This window comes from Salmo salar, chromosome 09, assembly GCF_965601325.2.
Source record: "Salmo salar chromosome 09, fSalSal1, whole genome shotgun sequence".
Classification (NCBI taxonomy): Eukaryota; Metazoa; Chordata; class Actinopteri; order Salmoniformes; family Salmonidae; genus Salmo; species Salmo salar.
The window spans coordinates 118,010,798-118,027,654 of NC_138299.1; the positions used below are offsets into that span (position 1 = coordinate 118,010,798).

The window sequence follows — 16,857 nt, forward strand, 5'->3', positions numbered from 1 at the left end:
TCTCACACACACTGGCTGAGATGAGCAACAGAAGTTGGGAATCTACCTGACACACTATCACTCTAAATTTACTGGGCCTCACTACCAACAATGCCACGGTTGTGTGAACGAGCACATTAGCCCTCTCTTAAATCTGCCTTTTATCTGTGTTATAAATGTATTGTGTTTCACAACTCACTTAGCCCTCAGGCTGTCTTATATCTAGACTTTTTCTCTTCAAATAAAGGGAATTTATGAATACGCCCAAACAGTAAGCAACTCGTGGAATGAATTGATTTGTTTCTCCCACACACCCACATGTTTGTAAAGAGCAGCGAGTACAGCGGTTGGCCTTTATGAGCCAACTCTCATTGGGCTATATCTCTGACCTGTTTGGCAACTGCCTATTCCTTTTTATCTTTTCACAGACATTGCATATTTCCCAGTAACGTTGGGCAAGTAGTTGGAAACTTGAACAAGCACTTGGAATCCGTTGCAGCCCAATTACCATCGCGCCATTGTTTCCGACTTTTTATTATTATCATCTGGGTGGCTTACACATTATCTCCAGTTGCTCATGTGTGGGAATTCTGGGGAAATTTCTCTCAGCATTTCCTTGTAAATATGAAGTGGGGTCCAGTTTTGCAATGCATCTGAAGTTGACTCATTTTACTGCCTCGCCTTCGGGATCCTACCTGAGGCCATCCCAATTGTCACTTGCACAAACTTGTCAGCCTTTTATTTTTTATGGGCAAGCAGGGTCACAACATTTCTTGGAAAAGGTGGTTTTAGGAATGGATACCATACTGGTTAGAACTCTAAGACCACGGGTGCCATCCAGTGAATGCACTCGCTGCAGTTGTGTAAGGTCCCACTACAGCACTGAGTCATGTGGGAAGGATGTGAACTCCATCTCCCACCATGTATTGATCCCTGTGTGGGAGATCTGCTTCACAGATAACAAATGGGTAGTTGCGCAATACAGGGACGTGAGCAATACACAGGAACTGCAGGGCATTTCCTCAGAATATCTTTTGGAGTTTAGCAGACCGTCAGCATGAACACTAAAGACTGAGGTGTGGAGAAGCAGAATGGTGTCTAGTTTGTCTTTCTCTTAAGACAAGCGGCTTAAGGATGGTAGCCTTGTTGTTTTGGTGTGACATCATTTAGGCAGCATTTTTTTTTTTTCACTCTAGGCCAAGTTTGCGGTTTTGGCGATAGCCTGCTGTTTTCAGATAGCCTGTTCCCATATCTGTTCGTGCTGTAGTCAACGCACTCCAGTGATTGTTGGCTACACAGAGCTAGCACCAGGTTAGTTTGAAGAGCCTTTTTCCCCATACTCATTGTCCTCTCCTCTGGGCTGCTCTCACTGAGGACTGCCTCCTGGCCTCTCGTCCACTAGCTGATGTCTTTATACTGCTCCGAGTCGCCAGGCAGATTGTTGGGCTTTAAACACGGCTAATAATAAGGTCTCTTGTCGTTCCCACAATCGGAGCCAGGCAGGAGAGGAACAGGAGAGACACAGTAACACTGAATACCTTTTTGAACTTTTCACAATCAAATTATGCACAACCTTTTTTTTTTTTTTTTTTTACGACAATTTTATTAATTAAAGAAAAAAGACAATGGATATGGTTTCTGCTTGGTTTGACCCATCTGTACTCCTTTTGTGGAAATTTTGGACTGCAGCTCAACAAGGAAAACAAGCCACCTTGTAAAATCTCAAATATGCCAAATTTTCAGTGTAAATTAAAAAAATATAAAAGGGGCCTGAACTTATCAAGTAATAGATAATGGGAAAATGGCCATTCCTACAAAATGTTGATAAACCTATTTTGATGGTGTAATTCTTCAACTTTCATGTGTCTTCCTTTTCAAGGGATAACCAACTCTATCTCAAATTAAAGTTCTCTGTTTATATTCCAGATCTTGTTGAGCCACCTTGTCCTGTGAGGTTACCTTGGTTTGTCACTGTTGTGGCCTTCCAAACATGATCCCCTCGTGATTGAGCTACAAAACTTTCACGGTCCAATCACTCGCTATTGCTCATTAACATCCACTAAACAACAGCAAATTTAAAGTAACTAAAAATGTTTCAAATTTGACGTAAAAGCAGAAGGACACTACAAAAATATACATTTCTATGACCCCATGGAAATGATCGGATAATATTTACTCAATGCCTGAGCATTTTGGATTCTAAAGAGGTTGCTCTGGATCTTTGATGTCCGCTGCTTGTTGCAGGATAATACGTCTGTGCGACAAAGGTTGGAGCTGTATGGGACTGAAGCAATAGCTGAAGGTCATCACTTATCAAGCTACTGATGCTGATCTGAATTGCATGTGAATAAACCGGCATGTTTTTCTGCTAGTTTGGAGAAACTGGCCTTTCCAAATACTTTAATTTTGAAAAATACTGTTGTGAATTGCTATTTCATTTGAATTATCTGATGGCCATGTATGGTTAGATTATGAATATACATACCATCTTTACATTTTGTGTGTGTTGTCAATGCCTTTTAGGCGTGTTCTCATTCTCGCCTACATCGCCATTTTAATTAAAGCGTACCTTTTTATTGTCTGTTTAAATACCCACTAGGACGCTTTCCAGCAGTAGTAATCCCTGTGTTTTCATTGTCCCTTCACTCCAGCCAGCATTTGCTAATTCTCCTGATAAAACAGCCAGGTGTAACCAACCCCCAAATCAGACTTCACATTCCTTCTCTTAGTATTCCGTAATTAGTCTCAACTCCAGCATTTCTCAGCCAAGCTCCTTTTCTTCCTCCTCTTTGTTTGTGTTTGTCTTTCTTCTGAGCAGGGGAGGCTTAAATCCTCCTTGTACACCTGTGCCTTTTCACCCAGGTCCCTGAGACACCAATGCAAATATCTTTACCATCACAAAAACAAGTGGTAATCCCTTGTGATGCTTAAAGGGGAACTTGTTTTTTTAATATTATATTTAATTATTCCCTCCAAAAATGAGCCGTGTGCATCTGAGATGGCTTGTTGCTTTTCGAGAAGTTTGTTTGCACTGCATTTGGATGACTGCATTTGGATGACTCGGCTGAGTTCTCTCTTAAAACGACTGCCCTACGTGTGCTTGACGCAGTAAACTTTGGATTTGATTAGTAGCATCTTAACCCAATGCGAGTTGGAAAAGTGTCAATCTTTTGGTGTAATTCTATATATTCTTTGTGATCAACAGTATACCTGCATTTTGGCAGTCTGAGTTGTCGATAAGAAAAAGCCCACCATTTGGCTTTCTCACAGATTTATTTGAAGACTTATTTCATCCTCTACCACTCACTGGGTAAACCACTGATCCCAAATGTCAATCTGTGACTGCTGGGCCTCTCCAAACAGCAGCCTTATCAAACAGACAGGGTCTTAGAGTGGATTGGAAAACAGGAAGCGACAGGAACTCTGGGGATAGCCTTTGGCACAACTTTACTGGCGTCGAAAAGTTCACTGGCTGCCATTAACCCCGCTAGCAGTCATGGTGACCAGTCTGATTTTTCAATGGGTTCGTTCAATGTTACGGGACTAAAAAGGTTAGTTACTACTCTCTTTCACAGCCATGAACAGCATATTCTCTCTCAAGGTGTCGGGGTAGCATGGCTACAGCATAGCTACAGAGAATGATCACTGTAAATAGGACCTTTTTTGAGTGCGTGAAAAGGCTTTTGTGTACCTCCAAATAAGCTTCCCACAAAATGTAACCACCCAAGAAATGGGCCCTAACCCTCTCCTATGTTGTAGATCATACGTTGAGCCTGCAAGTGGAGTTGTATGGGTACACTAGCTTTTGGCTTTTCGCCCCAATGCAGATAGTCAGTTTGGATACAAACCTCCCTCTTTGGCGTACTTAGCTGGTGTAGCCTATTTATCAGTGCACAGACATTTTAAAATGTTTGATAACAAATGGGGTAGGACTCCTAGTAAATGAGGTGGTCAATTTTTTTATGAATGTCAAATGAGAGCCATGTCTCTTAATTTTGGATATCAATGCAACACACACATTTTGTCAAGGATTTTTCTGAATGTTGGGTGAAAAACTAGATATAATTATGTGGTCATATTCTGCTTTTAGCAGATGGGGTTTTTATCAGAACTATATCAAACAGTCGTTGTAAATTTTGCGCTTGGAGCATGTAATTTCATAAGGCATAAATTATATATTTCAATGGGTATAAATCATTATCATTTTTTTTATTTAACCTTTATTGAACTGGGCAAGTCGGTTAAGAACAAATTCTTAACCGACTTAGAATGGCCTTAAGAGCTCAGTGACTTTCAATGTGGCACCGCCATAGGATGCCACCTTTCCAACAAGTCAGTTTGTCAAATTTATGCCCTGCCAGAGCTGCCCCGGTCAACTGTAAGTGCTGTTATTGTGAAGTGGAAACGTCTAGGAGCAACAACGGCTCATCCACGAAGTGGTTGGACACACAAGCTCATAGAATGGGACCGCTGAGTGCTGAAGCATGTAGGGCATAAAAATTGTCTGTCCTCAGTTGCAACACACACTACCAAGTTCTAAACTGCCTCTGGAAGCAATGTCTGCACAAGAACTCTTCGTCGGAGCTTCATGAAATGGGTTTCCATGCCCGAGCAGCCGCACACTAGCCTAAGATCACCATGCGCAATGCTAAGTGTCGGCTGGAGTGGTAAAGCCCGCCGCCATTGGAGTCTGGAGAGGTGGATACGTGTTCTCTGGAGTGATGAATCACACTTCACCGTCTGGTGGACGAATCTGGGTTTGGTGGATGCCAAGAGAATGCTACCTGCCCGAATGCATAGTGCCAAGTGTAAAGTTTGGTGGAGGAGGAATAATCTGGGGGGGGGGGGGGGGGCTGTTTTTCATGGTTCAGGCTAGGCCCCTTAGTTCCAGTGAAGGGAAATCATAACGCTGCAGCATACATTGACATTCTAGATGATTCTGTGCTTCCAACTTTGTGGCAACAGTTTGGGGAAGGCCCTTTTCCTGTTTCAGCATGACAATGCCCCTGTGCACAAAGCACAGTCCATACAGAAATGTTTTGTTGAGATCGGTGTGGAAGAACTTGACTGGCCTGCACAGAGCCCTGACCTCAACCCCATCGAACTACTTTGGAATGAATTCGAAATCCAAACTGTGAGCCATGCCGAATCTCCCAACATCAGTGCCCGACCTCACTAATGCTCTGGCTGAATGGAAGCAAGCCCCGCAGCAATTTTCCAACTTCTAGTGGAAAGCCTTCCCAGAAGAGTGAAGGCTGTTATAGCAGCTAAGGGGGGACCAACTTCATATTAATGCCCATGATTTTGTAATGAGATGTTCGACGAGCAGCTGTTCACATACTTTTTGTCATGTAGTGTACCAATCACGGATTGCCCCTTTTTTATATTTTTTTACACAGGAACCCAGTTACTGGTTTTATTACATCAGTAATACTCTGTCACCATCTGCTGCTAAAGACATTTGCTTTTCCCATAAAGAAATTTGCATAATGCACAGATTTTTTTTTTTTTTAACAATACCAACCCACTTGGCAGGTTTTTAAGTAGGATCTATCTTTTGATTGCTTAGGCTTGAATATTCCCTTGCATGGTTCCTTGCTCTTGACACGGCTTATTTACAGTCTGTCATTATTTGAGCAGGTGTACTACTTTTATTTTATTTATTTAAAAAAAAAATGTTGTGACATTTTCTGACACGGCCCATCATTGGTTGCACATTTGATCTCACTTTTATCCTGGAACCTAATGTCTTTCTTTTCCTCGATCACACAGTGGTGTTGTGGTACTTAGGACTGGGAGGGTGCCAACCTAGTGTGACTTGGCACAGAGCTTCTGTTGCAGCCAGAAGTTAGGCCTACTTCAAACAAACAAAATGCATGATCCTGCTCGTGCTGTTGTATTTATAGAATAGAGGGTGTCATCTTATTTATTTCAATAATTTATACCTAGTGAAAGTACCCCAAAAATCCCACACGTCAAATCTTTTTTTAGCTCTTATTTTAAAACAGATTTTTTTTTAAACATATATTTTTTTTTAATACAAAACAAACCACTTCTCAGTTTTTGCCTTTTTGAAATTCACATAGGTCTCCAACATAGTTTAGAGCAGGACGTTAAATGTAATATATAGATGTCACTCAGTCTTAACACCTGGCATGACGACATGAAGCCTTGGCTGCATCACCATGTCCTCCTGTTGTACTACCCCATCTGCTGCTCTCTGCCTGGACTTCTCCCCTCTGACGGTGGCTGAGGTCGGGGGTGGTTTTAGAGGAAAGGAGCAGTGCTATTAGAGCTTTCCTGAAATTACCCTGAGTGTGCCTGGAGCAGTCCCAACCCCCTCTCCCTATCTGATAGGAATGCCACACACACACAGCTCTCATCTTCCCACCCAGTGCCGCTGCGCCATTTGTCTACTGACTGGGAGGTCCTGTACTACCACTATATCAAATATATAGCTACCTCCCATTCTGTGTTTCTTAACTTCTCGTTCCCTTATGCCATGATTCCTTCATGTCTGGCTCCGGTTATACTTCAATGATGTGCTTTGCTATTCCAACACACAGATCATTTAAGCAACGACAACATCACTGACTTATAATAACTGGAGGAATGTCCGAGTCATTATCAGCTGCTTGTTTGTCTCAGGTTGAGCTAGGTAATATATGCCATATAGCAGAGCCTTTTATGCAAAGCAACTAACAGTCGTGTGTACATACACTTTCGTATGGGTGGCTCCAGCGGGACTCGAACCCATGATCCTGGCGTTACATGCAACATGTTCTACTAACAACCAGATTTCCCATACAAGGCGGTGAATGAATTACAAGTATCTCTGGAGACCAAATAGATGTTGCTCTAAAGTACAGTTTCCCAAACAGGAGAGTGAGACGAAAGAGCTTGAGGGCAAACAAAACGGGGGTTGGAGGGGGCTATAGATCTAGCTTGTTTATGAGTTCCTCCTTATTCTCCGGGAGTAAAAGCATTAAAGTTGGTTCTCCTCTGCGGGCTGTCTGCTTGGGATGTGTGTGTGTGAAAAGCTGAAGAGGAGGAGTGTGTGTTGTGGGGGGTGTGTGTATGTGGGAGAGGGAGAAAGAGCCAAAAGGATGTCAGGGAAGGGAGAGCTGATGAATGGGGGAGACAGGTCTGTGGCTTTGCTGTCCTCGGCTAGAGCTGCTCTTTATGGCCTTGGGGCCCAGCCAGATCTCTTGTTCGGTTGCCAACGGCAACAGTGTCATGCTAAAACCTTCCAACATCTTTCTGTTTTGTCAACATGAAAAGTGTAACTAAATGATTCCTCTTTTGGAGTTATGGGTGTTGATTTAGTTTAACTCTTTGGGCACCGATTTGACTGTGCAAATAAGCAGTTCTAGTGAAAGGAGACTGTAAATGTTCGAATTTATTTCCAAATCTCTCATTCTAATCAAATCAAATTTATTTATATAGCCCTTCTTACATCAGCTGATATCTCAAAGTGATGTACAGAAACCCAGCCTAAAACCCCAAACGGCAAGCAATGCAGGTGTAGAAGCACGGTGGCTAGGAAAAACTCCCTAGAAAGGCCAAAACCTAGGAAGAAACCTAGAGAGGAACCAGGCTATGAGGAGTGGCCAGTCCTCTTCTGGCTGTGCCGGGTGGAGATTATAACAGAACATGGCCAAGATGTTCAAATGTTCATAAATGACCAGCATGGTCAAATAATAGTAATCACAGTGAACAGGTCAGGGTTCCATAGCTGCAGGAAGAACAGTTGAAACTGGAGCAGCAGCACGGCCAGGTGGACTGGGGACAACAAGGAGTCATCATGTCAGGTAGTCCTGAGGCATGGTCCTAGGGCTCAGGTCCTGAGAGAGAGAGAGAGAGAGAGAGAGTAAATAAATAAATACTTAAATTCACACAGGACACCGGATAAGACAGGAGAAATACTCCAGATATAACAGACTGACCCTAGCCCCCCGACACAAACTACTGCAGCATAAATACTGGAGGCTGAGACAGGAGGGGTCAGGAGACATGATACCCCCGGACTGGGCCAACCAGGCAGGATATAACCCCACCCACTTTGCCAAAGCACAGTCCCCACACCACAAGTGGGATATCTTCAACCACCAACTTACCATCCTGAGACACCAACCCAAACTGGAAGACCACGTCAGTGACTCAACCCACTCAAGTGACGCACCCCTCCCAGGGACGGCATGGAAGAACACCAGTAAGCCAGTGACTCAGCCCCTGTAATAGGGTTAGAGGCAGAGAATCCCAGTGGAGAGAGGGGAACCGGCCAGGCAGAGACAGCAAGGGCGGTTCGTTGCTCCAGCCTTTCCGTTCACCTTCACACCCCTGGGCCAGACTACACTTAATCATAGGACCTACTGAAGAGATGAGTCTTCAGTAAAGACTTAAAGGTTGAGACTAAGTCTGAGTCTCTCACATGGGTAGGCAGACTATTCAATAAAAATGGAGCTCTATAGGAGAAAGCCCTGCCTCCAGCTGTTTGCTTAGAAATTCTAGGGACAATTAGGTGGCCCGCGTCTTGTGACCGTAGCATACGTGTAGGTATGTACGGCAGGACCAAATCGGAAAGATGGGTAGGAGCAAGCCCATGTAATGCTTTGTAGGTTAGCAGTAAAACCTTGAAATCAGCCCTTGGCTTAACAGGAAGCCAGTGTAGGGAGGCTAGCACTGGAGTAATATGATCAAATTTTTTGGTTCTAGTCAGGATTCTAGCAGCCGTATTTAGCACTAACTGAAGTTTATTTAGTGCTTTATCCGGGTAGCCGGAAAGTAGAGCATTGCAGTAGTCCAACCTAGACGTAACAAAAGCATGGATACATTTTTCTGCATCATTTTTGGACAAAGTTTCTGATTTTTTGCAACGTTACATAGATGGAAAAAAGCTGTCCTTGAAACAGTCTTGATATGTTCTTCAAAAGAGAGATCAGGGTCCAGAGTAACGCAGAGGTCCTTCACAGTTTTATTTGAAACGACTGTACAACCATCCAGATTAATTGTCAGATTCAACAGAAGATCTCTTTGTTTCTTGGGACCTAGAACAAGCATCTCTGTCTGAGTTTAAAAGTAGAAAGTTTGCAGCCATCCACTTCCTTATGTCTGAAAAACAGGCTTCTAGTGAGGGCAATTTTGGGGCTTCACCATATTTCATTGAAATGTACAGCTGTGTGTCATCCGCATAGCAGTGAAATTTAACATTATGTTTTTGAATGACATCCCCAAGAGGTAAAATATATAGTGAAAACAATAGTGGTCTTAAAACGGAACCTTGAGGAACACCGACATGTACAGTTGATTTGTCAGAGGACAAACCATTCACAGAGACAAACTGATATCTTTCCGACAGATAAGATCTAAACCAGGCCAGAACTTGTCCATGTAGACCAATTTGGGTTTCCAATCTCTCCAAAAGAATGTGGTGATCGATGGTATCAAAAGCAGCACTAAGATCTAGGAGCACGAGGACCGATGCAGAGCCTCGGTCTGACGTCATTAACCTCTTACATCTAGACGTTCCGCTAGCGGAACACCTGCTCCAATATCCAATGATAGGCGTGGCGCGAATTACAAATTCCTCAAAAATACAAAAACTTCAATTTTTCAAACATATGACTATTTTACAGCATTTTAAAGACAAGACTCTCCTTTATCTAACCACACTGTCCGATTTCAAAAAGGCTTTACAGCGAAAGCAAAACATTAGATTATGTCAGCAGAGTACCAAGCCAGAAATAATCAGACACCCATTTTTCAAGCTAGCATATAATGTCACAAAAAACAAAACCACAGCTAAATGCAGCACTAACCTTTGATGATCTTCATCAGATGACAACCCTAGGACATTATGTTATACAATGCATGCATGTTTTGTTCAATCAAGTTCATATATCAAAAAACAGCTTTTTACATTAGCATGTGACGTTCAGAACTAGCATACCCCCCGCAAACATCCCCAGAATTTACTAAATTACTCACGATAAACGTTCACAAAAAACATAACAATTATTTTAAGAATTATAGATACAGAACTCCTCTATGCACTCGATATGTCCGATTTTAAAATAGCTTTTCGGTGAAAGCACATTTTGCAATATTCTCAGTAGATCGGCTAGCCATTTAGACACCGACCAAGTTTAGCCCTGATCAAACTCCGATTTACTATTACAAAAGTTTCATTACCTTTGTTGTCTTCGTCAGAATGCACTCCCAGGACTGCTACTTCAATAACAAATGTTGGTTTGGTCCAAAATAATCCATCGTTATATCCGAATAGCGGCGTTTTGTTGTGCGTTCCAGACACTATCCGAAATGGTAAATCAGGGTCGTGCGCATGGCGCAATTCGTGACAAAAAAATTCTAAATATTCCATTACCGTACTTCGAAGCATGTCAACCGCTGTTTAAAATCAATTTTTATGCCATTTTTCTCGTAGAAAAGCGATAATATTCCGACCGGGAATCTCCTTTTCGGCAAACAGAGGAAAAAATCACAAAGACGGGGGCGGCCAGGTCACGCGCCTAAGCCCACAGTCCCTTGATCGGCCACTTGAGAAAGGCGATAATGTGTTTCAGCCTGGGGCTGGGATGACGACATTCAGGTTTTTCCCGGGCTCTGAGCGCCTATGGACGACGTAGGAAGTGTCACGTTAGAGCAGAGATCCTTAGTAATTGATAGAGATGGCAAAGAAGTTCCAGAAATGGTCAGACAGGCCACTTCCTGTAAAGGAATCTCTCAGGTTTTGACCTGCCATTTGAGTTCTGTTATACTCACAGACACCATTCAAACAGTTTTAGAAACTTTAGGGTGTTTTCTATCCATATATAATAAGTATATGCATATTCTAGTTACTGGGTAGGATTAGTAACCAGATTAAATCGGGTACGTTTTTTATTCAGCCGTGAAAATACTGCCCCCTAGCCATAAGAGGTTAAAAGGTAATTTACCACCTTCACAAGTGCAGTCTCAGTGCTACGATGGTGTCTAAAACCAGACTGAAGTGTTTCGTATACATTGTTTTTCTTTTTTTTTTTATAAAAAAATTCTGGTTCAAGATTTGGCTTTTTCAAGAGGCTTTATTACTGCCACTTTTAGTGAGTTTGGTACACATCCGGTGGATAGAGAGCCGTGTAGATGCAGAATGAAGGATTCAGTTGCTTAATGTGCATTCCAAACTTGTTTCAAGCCTACTATACTGGTCCAAAACAGTATGGCACACCCTAGCAAAACATTTTAAAAATGACAAATTTTAATTCTTATTGGCCAAGTCTAGAAAGTCCCTTGCTGTTTCAACCTTTTCCATTTGGTGCATAATGAACACGACCCAGATCCTATGCAGTTGCAGTCATGCTGCCTCACAATCTGTCTCCTTCCCTCTCTCCGTTTCAGGATGTGAAGATCTTCCGGGCGCTCATCCTTGGGGAGTTGGAGAGGGGCCAGAGTCAGTACCAGGCCCTGTGCTTCATCTCGCGCCTCAACCACAACGAGTTCATCCCCAGCGAGTCCATGGCCCGACTCAGACAGGTATGTGTCACCGACCGGGGTTCTAACTCTGCTGCTTCAAGAATGTTAGTCGCTGAGTTAAAGCCAGGGCATTAGCTCAGGGAGCTAACAGAAATATTCACACGAGAGTGGTTCCAAACCTCCTCCGTTACATATGCACTAGTAGCACAGGGAAATTCGCTTACTGAATGGCCTTGTTTGAATATTACATTTATCCTTTCTTTCTTCCTCTCCTTCGGGTAATCGCTGATCTAACACAACATGATACTTGCTAGCAAGAGCTTCCTTTGTAGTTCCACTATGTTGCTTTCACCTATTCCTGCTCTGTCGGATCAGTGATAACTCCAAAGGAAAGATACAGGGAATAACAAGTAACAAATAAGGCCAGTGAGTGTCCTTGCTCGGAGTGGGGGAAGTGAATGAGCATTATCCCATTTGATAAAGTGACCTTGGTGACATGACTGACTTTGTCCTGCTGTCCATCAGAAAAACCCTCGCGCCATCCGCATGGCGGAGGAAAGGCGGGGCCTCGACCAGCTGACCATGAACGTGGCGCTGAACCTGAGCCGGGCGTGGCAGCTCAGCAGCCACATCTACAACATGTGCAGCGAGGCCCGGGAGGCCATCTACACCCGGGAGAGGGACGTCCAACATTGGCTGGAGAGAGGTCAATAGAATGAATGTGGGCACAGCGTGTCACAGATAATGTCGTCCCAAGGGGAATTAATACAAATGGAAAATGAGAGGCTGGGAGACAAAACTGAAAGGTGATCTGCAGTGGTCTAAAGTACTTAAGTAAAAATACTTTAAGGTACTACTTAAGTAGTTTTTTTGGGTATCTGTACTTAACAATTTATATTTTTGACAACTTGTACTTCATTCCTGAAGAAAATAATGTACTTTTTACTCCATACATTTTCCCTAAGACCCAAAATTACACGTTACATTTTGAATGCTTAGAAGGACAGGAAAATTGTCCAATTCATGTACTTATCAAGAGAACATCCCTGGTAATCCCTACTGCCTCTGATCTGGCGGACTCACTAAACACAAATGCTTTGTTTGTAAATGATGTTGGAGTGTGCCCCTGGCTATCCGTAAAAATAAATTTAAAAAACAAGAAAATAGTGCCGGCTGGTATGCTTTAATATAAGCAATTTGAAATGATTTATACTTTTGATACTTAAGTATTTTTAAAACCAACTACTTTTACTCAAGTAGTATTTTACTGGGTGACTTTCACTTGAGTAATTTTCTATAAGGTATCTTTACTTTTACTCAAGTATGGCAATTGTGTACTTTTTCCACAACTGGTGATCTGTGTCTTTCACAGTCAATGTTTTGTCCTAGTGGCCTTTCTCAAGACATGATACACATTTGTCCACCATTGTGTGGATGTGGAATAAAATATACATTTCACCTTTCATTTCTGTCCTCCCAGCTTCTCTTTTTCATTTGGAGAGGTCAGCCCCCACCCTCTCTCTCTGAAGTATGATTAGCTGGAATAAAAGCCACCACACTCTGGCCTCTAGGAATGATGTTGCCCACCCTTGGTCTAGACCTTAATCACATACTCGCTCTAATGTAAATTAATCCAATACATTTTAGCTCTATATGTACACTACCAAACTAGCCCAGTTCTACTTCAATAACACTATTAGTCTTTACATTGTCAAACAAAGATTACACTCTCCCTGAAAGTCTGTTTTGCTCCTAAAGCTCTTTTTCTATATGAGTGTATACTTGGCTCAACTTTTAAACAATGACATTTCGTGATAGTTGTATTGCGAGAGCTGTTTTGCTGACTGAAAACTAGACCCAGGGCTATTTATCTTTTATTTATTATGGATACCCATTAGCTGCTGCCAAGGTAGTAGCTACTCTTCCAAAATTAAGGCAGTTTATACAATTTTAAAAACATTACAATATATTCACAGACTGTGTGCCCTCAGGCCCCTACTCCACCACTACTATATATATATATATATATATATATATATATATATATATATATATATATATATATATATATATATATATATACAGTACAAAATGTGTGTGTGCCTATGTTTGTGTTGCTTCACAGTTCCATAAGGTGTTTATTTTTTTACATTTAAAAAAAAATCTAATTTTACTGCTTGAATGAGTTACTTGATGTGGAATAGAGTTCCATGTAGTCATGACTCTATTTAGCACTGTGTGCCTCCCATAGTCTGTTCTGGACTTGGACTGTGAAGAGACCTCTTGTGGCATATGCATGGGTGTCTGAGCTATGCGCCAGTAGTTCAAACACACAGCTCGGTGCATTCAACATGTCAATAACTCTTATAAATGTAAGCAGGGATGAAGTCCATCTCTCCTCCACTTTGAGCCAACTTGCTCAATTTTCACGTTATTTATTACAAGTTTTAGTTGCGGTTTAGTGAATGATTTGTCCCAAATACAATGCTTTTAGTTTTAGAAATATTGAGGACTAACTTATTCCTTTATCTATGCCTAGACACTGTGGACTTAATATAATGTACAGTACTGTAAACAATGTTGCCTGAAGGTCATAGGACAGTGCATGGTGAACCATCTGTGAGTGAATAGAGAATGGCACTCTTGCATGACAAAGTTCCTTATTACTAGCCTGGTCCCATATTGGTTTGTGCCGTCTTGCCAAATCCTATGGTCATTGTCACAGTGGGAGTTGTCAAGACCGCACAAACAGAACTGGGACCAGGCTACCTTATTAGAGCATTGACTCACAAATGTTGCTTGTTGCACCTGTAGGAGTGGAGGGCTCTGTGTTTGAGACCCTGCCCCAGTCGGTGGACGTGGTCCCGGTCCTGCTGTCGTGCCGCTCTACGAGAGACGTGTGGCAACCCTGCTCCTGCAGCTTCAGCCTGCGCCTGGAGTGGTACCCCTGCCTGCTCAAATACTGCCGCAACCACGACACCACAGGCAAAGGCAGCCCCTACAAGTGTGGCATCAAAAGCTGCAGCAAAGGCTACCACTTCACCTACTATGTCCCACACAAACAGCTCTGTCTCTGGGATGAGGAGACTTAGCAGCACACTGGCCGTGTGGTCAGACTCTCCCCCCCCCCCCAAAAAAAAAATAAACCAATGTTTTTCTTTTACTCCCTTATTTAATTTGGATATCACGTTGGAGTTCAGTTCATCCCAAAGCCATTGGGCTGCATCCTGTCGTGAGATGATAGTAATTTGATGCCTTACATGGGGAAGATTGAAATTGAGACCAAAACCTTTTTTTGCGACAGGAGCTTTTTTCTCTCAATAACTCCTTTTGACACATGTCTATAGGGGACATTTCCTATAGTTTGGATAGGATGCCTCCGAAGTGTCCAGGTACCTACTGTGACCTTAAATTACTCTTGCACGTTTGTGCCAATGTTAGGAAAACATCTCAATATGGCACAGCTAATAAAAATGACTACAAGAACCTCCTCTAATAAGGACACGTTTATGTATACGGCTGGACAGTGCTGCAGCTTTTCTACATTTCTTGCCCCGTGGGATGACTGGTGAAGGAATAACGTTCCCATTATGTTGTCACAGGAAACCGTGGGATCAGAACGGTCAGTTAGACAATGACTTATGACATCAATAACACAGCTTTAGCCAGCTCTCTTCCTGGTCGATGGCAACTCGGGTTGCACTCGATAATGTTTCTCTGATGCTGGCATTATTTATTTGATTGCAAGGTGAAATTATACCAGATTCTTATGTCTAAAATTACTTATCTTTAAAGTTTTATCTTCATCACATTTTGTCTTTGATTTGTCAATTACAAGCTTAATTTCCTCCAATTCTGCATCTGTTAGCAATTAGACAGAATTGTAGCAAGACATGATATACACAGTGTACAAAACAGTAGGAACACCTTTCTAATATTGAGTTGCACCCCCTTTTGCCCTCAGAACGGCCTCAATTCTTCGGGGTATTGACTCTACAAGGTATCGAAAGCGTTCCACAGCGATGCTGGCCAATGTTGACCCCACAGTTGTTAAATTGGCTGGATGTCCTTTGGGTGGTGGACCATTCTTGAAACACACAGGAAACTGTTGAGTGTGAAAAACCCAGCAGCGTTGTAGTTCTTTCCCATTCATCCTCAATGCCACATACACAATCCATATCTCTAGGCTTAAATCCTTTGTTAACCTGTCTACTCCCCTGCATCTACACTGATTTGAAGTGGATTTAACAGGTGACAGCAATAAGGGATCATCGCTTTCACCTGGTCAATGTCATGGAAAGAGCAGGTGTTCTGAATGTTTTGTACCCTCAGTGTATATTGTGTGAATTTGTTGCCGTTGTATTTAGATAACAGTATAGAAATTGATGCTCATTTAATGTATGTTGTTGAAGAGCAAGTTACTTCTATCTATTCTATTACAGTAGCTTCAATGTTGTTTATCTTCTGTCAATGGGATTTTCATGAATCCCAATTCACAATGGAAGATCACCTGAGTATTTGTAAATAGTCTGGGGTTGAGAGAGAATGCCACTCACTTGAACATCATTTACAGCTCAATCACTGATGGTCATGATTTTTCTTTTACATAGGTTTCATTTTGACAAAGGTTTAAAAGTTGATTTGCTTATATTTCATTATTCTTAACAAGTTTGTAGCTATACCAAAGTAAAGATTCACAAAGGAAATATTCTCCAAGGAAGGGCTAAAGTTGCAACCTATCAGATTTGATTTCTGTCCAGAGCCAGGCTGTGTTGGATCTAGTGCTTACTCAACTGCCTGGCCACTTTCATTTATCATGCAATACTTCCACCCCCTTTTAATGCAATGCATAGCACATTTTTTTCCTTTCAAACTCCGACACATGGATTATTGAAAAAAAAAAAAAAAAATGTAACTATAGTCAGTGGAACCCTTACCACCATTTGTCATTTCATTAACATCACAATTTATTATAAATGTACATGCAGGCCTTGATTTTCACTTTGATTCCATTCCACACGGAACACTTTGTTCAGATAGGACTAAAATGATCAGCAGTCTGTAGGAAAGTCACATTTTATTCCACATATGATCACTTGTCTGCTATCCGATTCCTATACCTCATCACGTCATTTTACATCTTGAGTAGCCTAATGTGTGTTAAATCATATTCAGTAGTAACTGGCACCTAATTGTTTTGTTTAATTCCTGATTATTCTGTCACATGCTGATTCCATGTCTTTGTTCACTTTGTTTGTGTATGACCTCTTCCCAACTGACAAACCAAATGTCCTTTTTTTTTACCTTCAAACTGGCCATTCTATGGTAACCTATGTGCCTTAACGCTTAAATTGATTTTTTTGCTATGTAAAACTACAATAAAGTCTCAAACATATTTTTCTATGA

General features: G+C 41.9%; 1 protein-coding gene across 1 annotated transcript in view; it reads left to right on the forward strand.

The window, feature by feature from the left end:
- LOC106612468 (OAF homolog a (Drosophila)) overlaps positions 1 to 16,846 on the forward strand; it is a 34,802-nt gene extending 17,956 nt beyond the window's left edge. The window contains exons 2-4 of the mRNA XM_014213626.3: positions 11,377 to 11,511; positions 11,977 to 12,157; positions 14,266 to 16,846. Of these exons, the coding sequence (XP_014069101.1) occupies positions 11,377 to 11,511; positions 11,977 to 12,157; positions 14,266 to 14,543 (594 nt within the window). The 3' untranslated portion in view covers positions 14,544 to 16,846. The remainder of the gene's footprint in view (positions 1 to 11,376; positions 11,512 to 11,976; positions 12,158 to 14,265) is intronic.
- Positions 16,847 to 16,857: the final 11 nt, after the last annotated feature.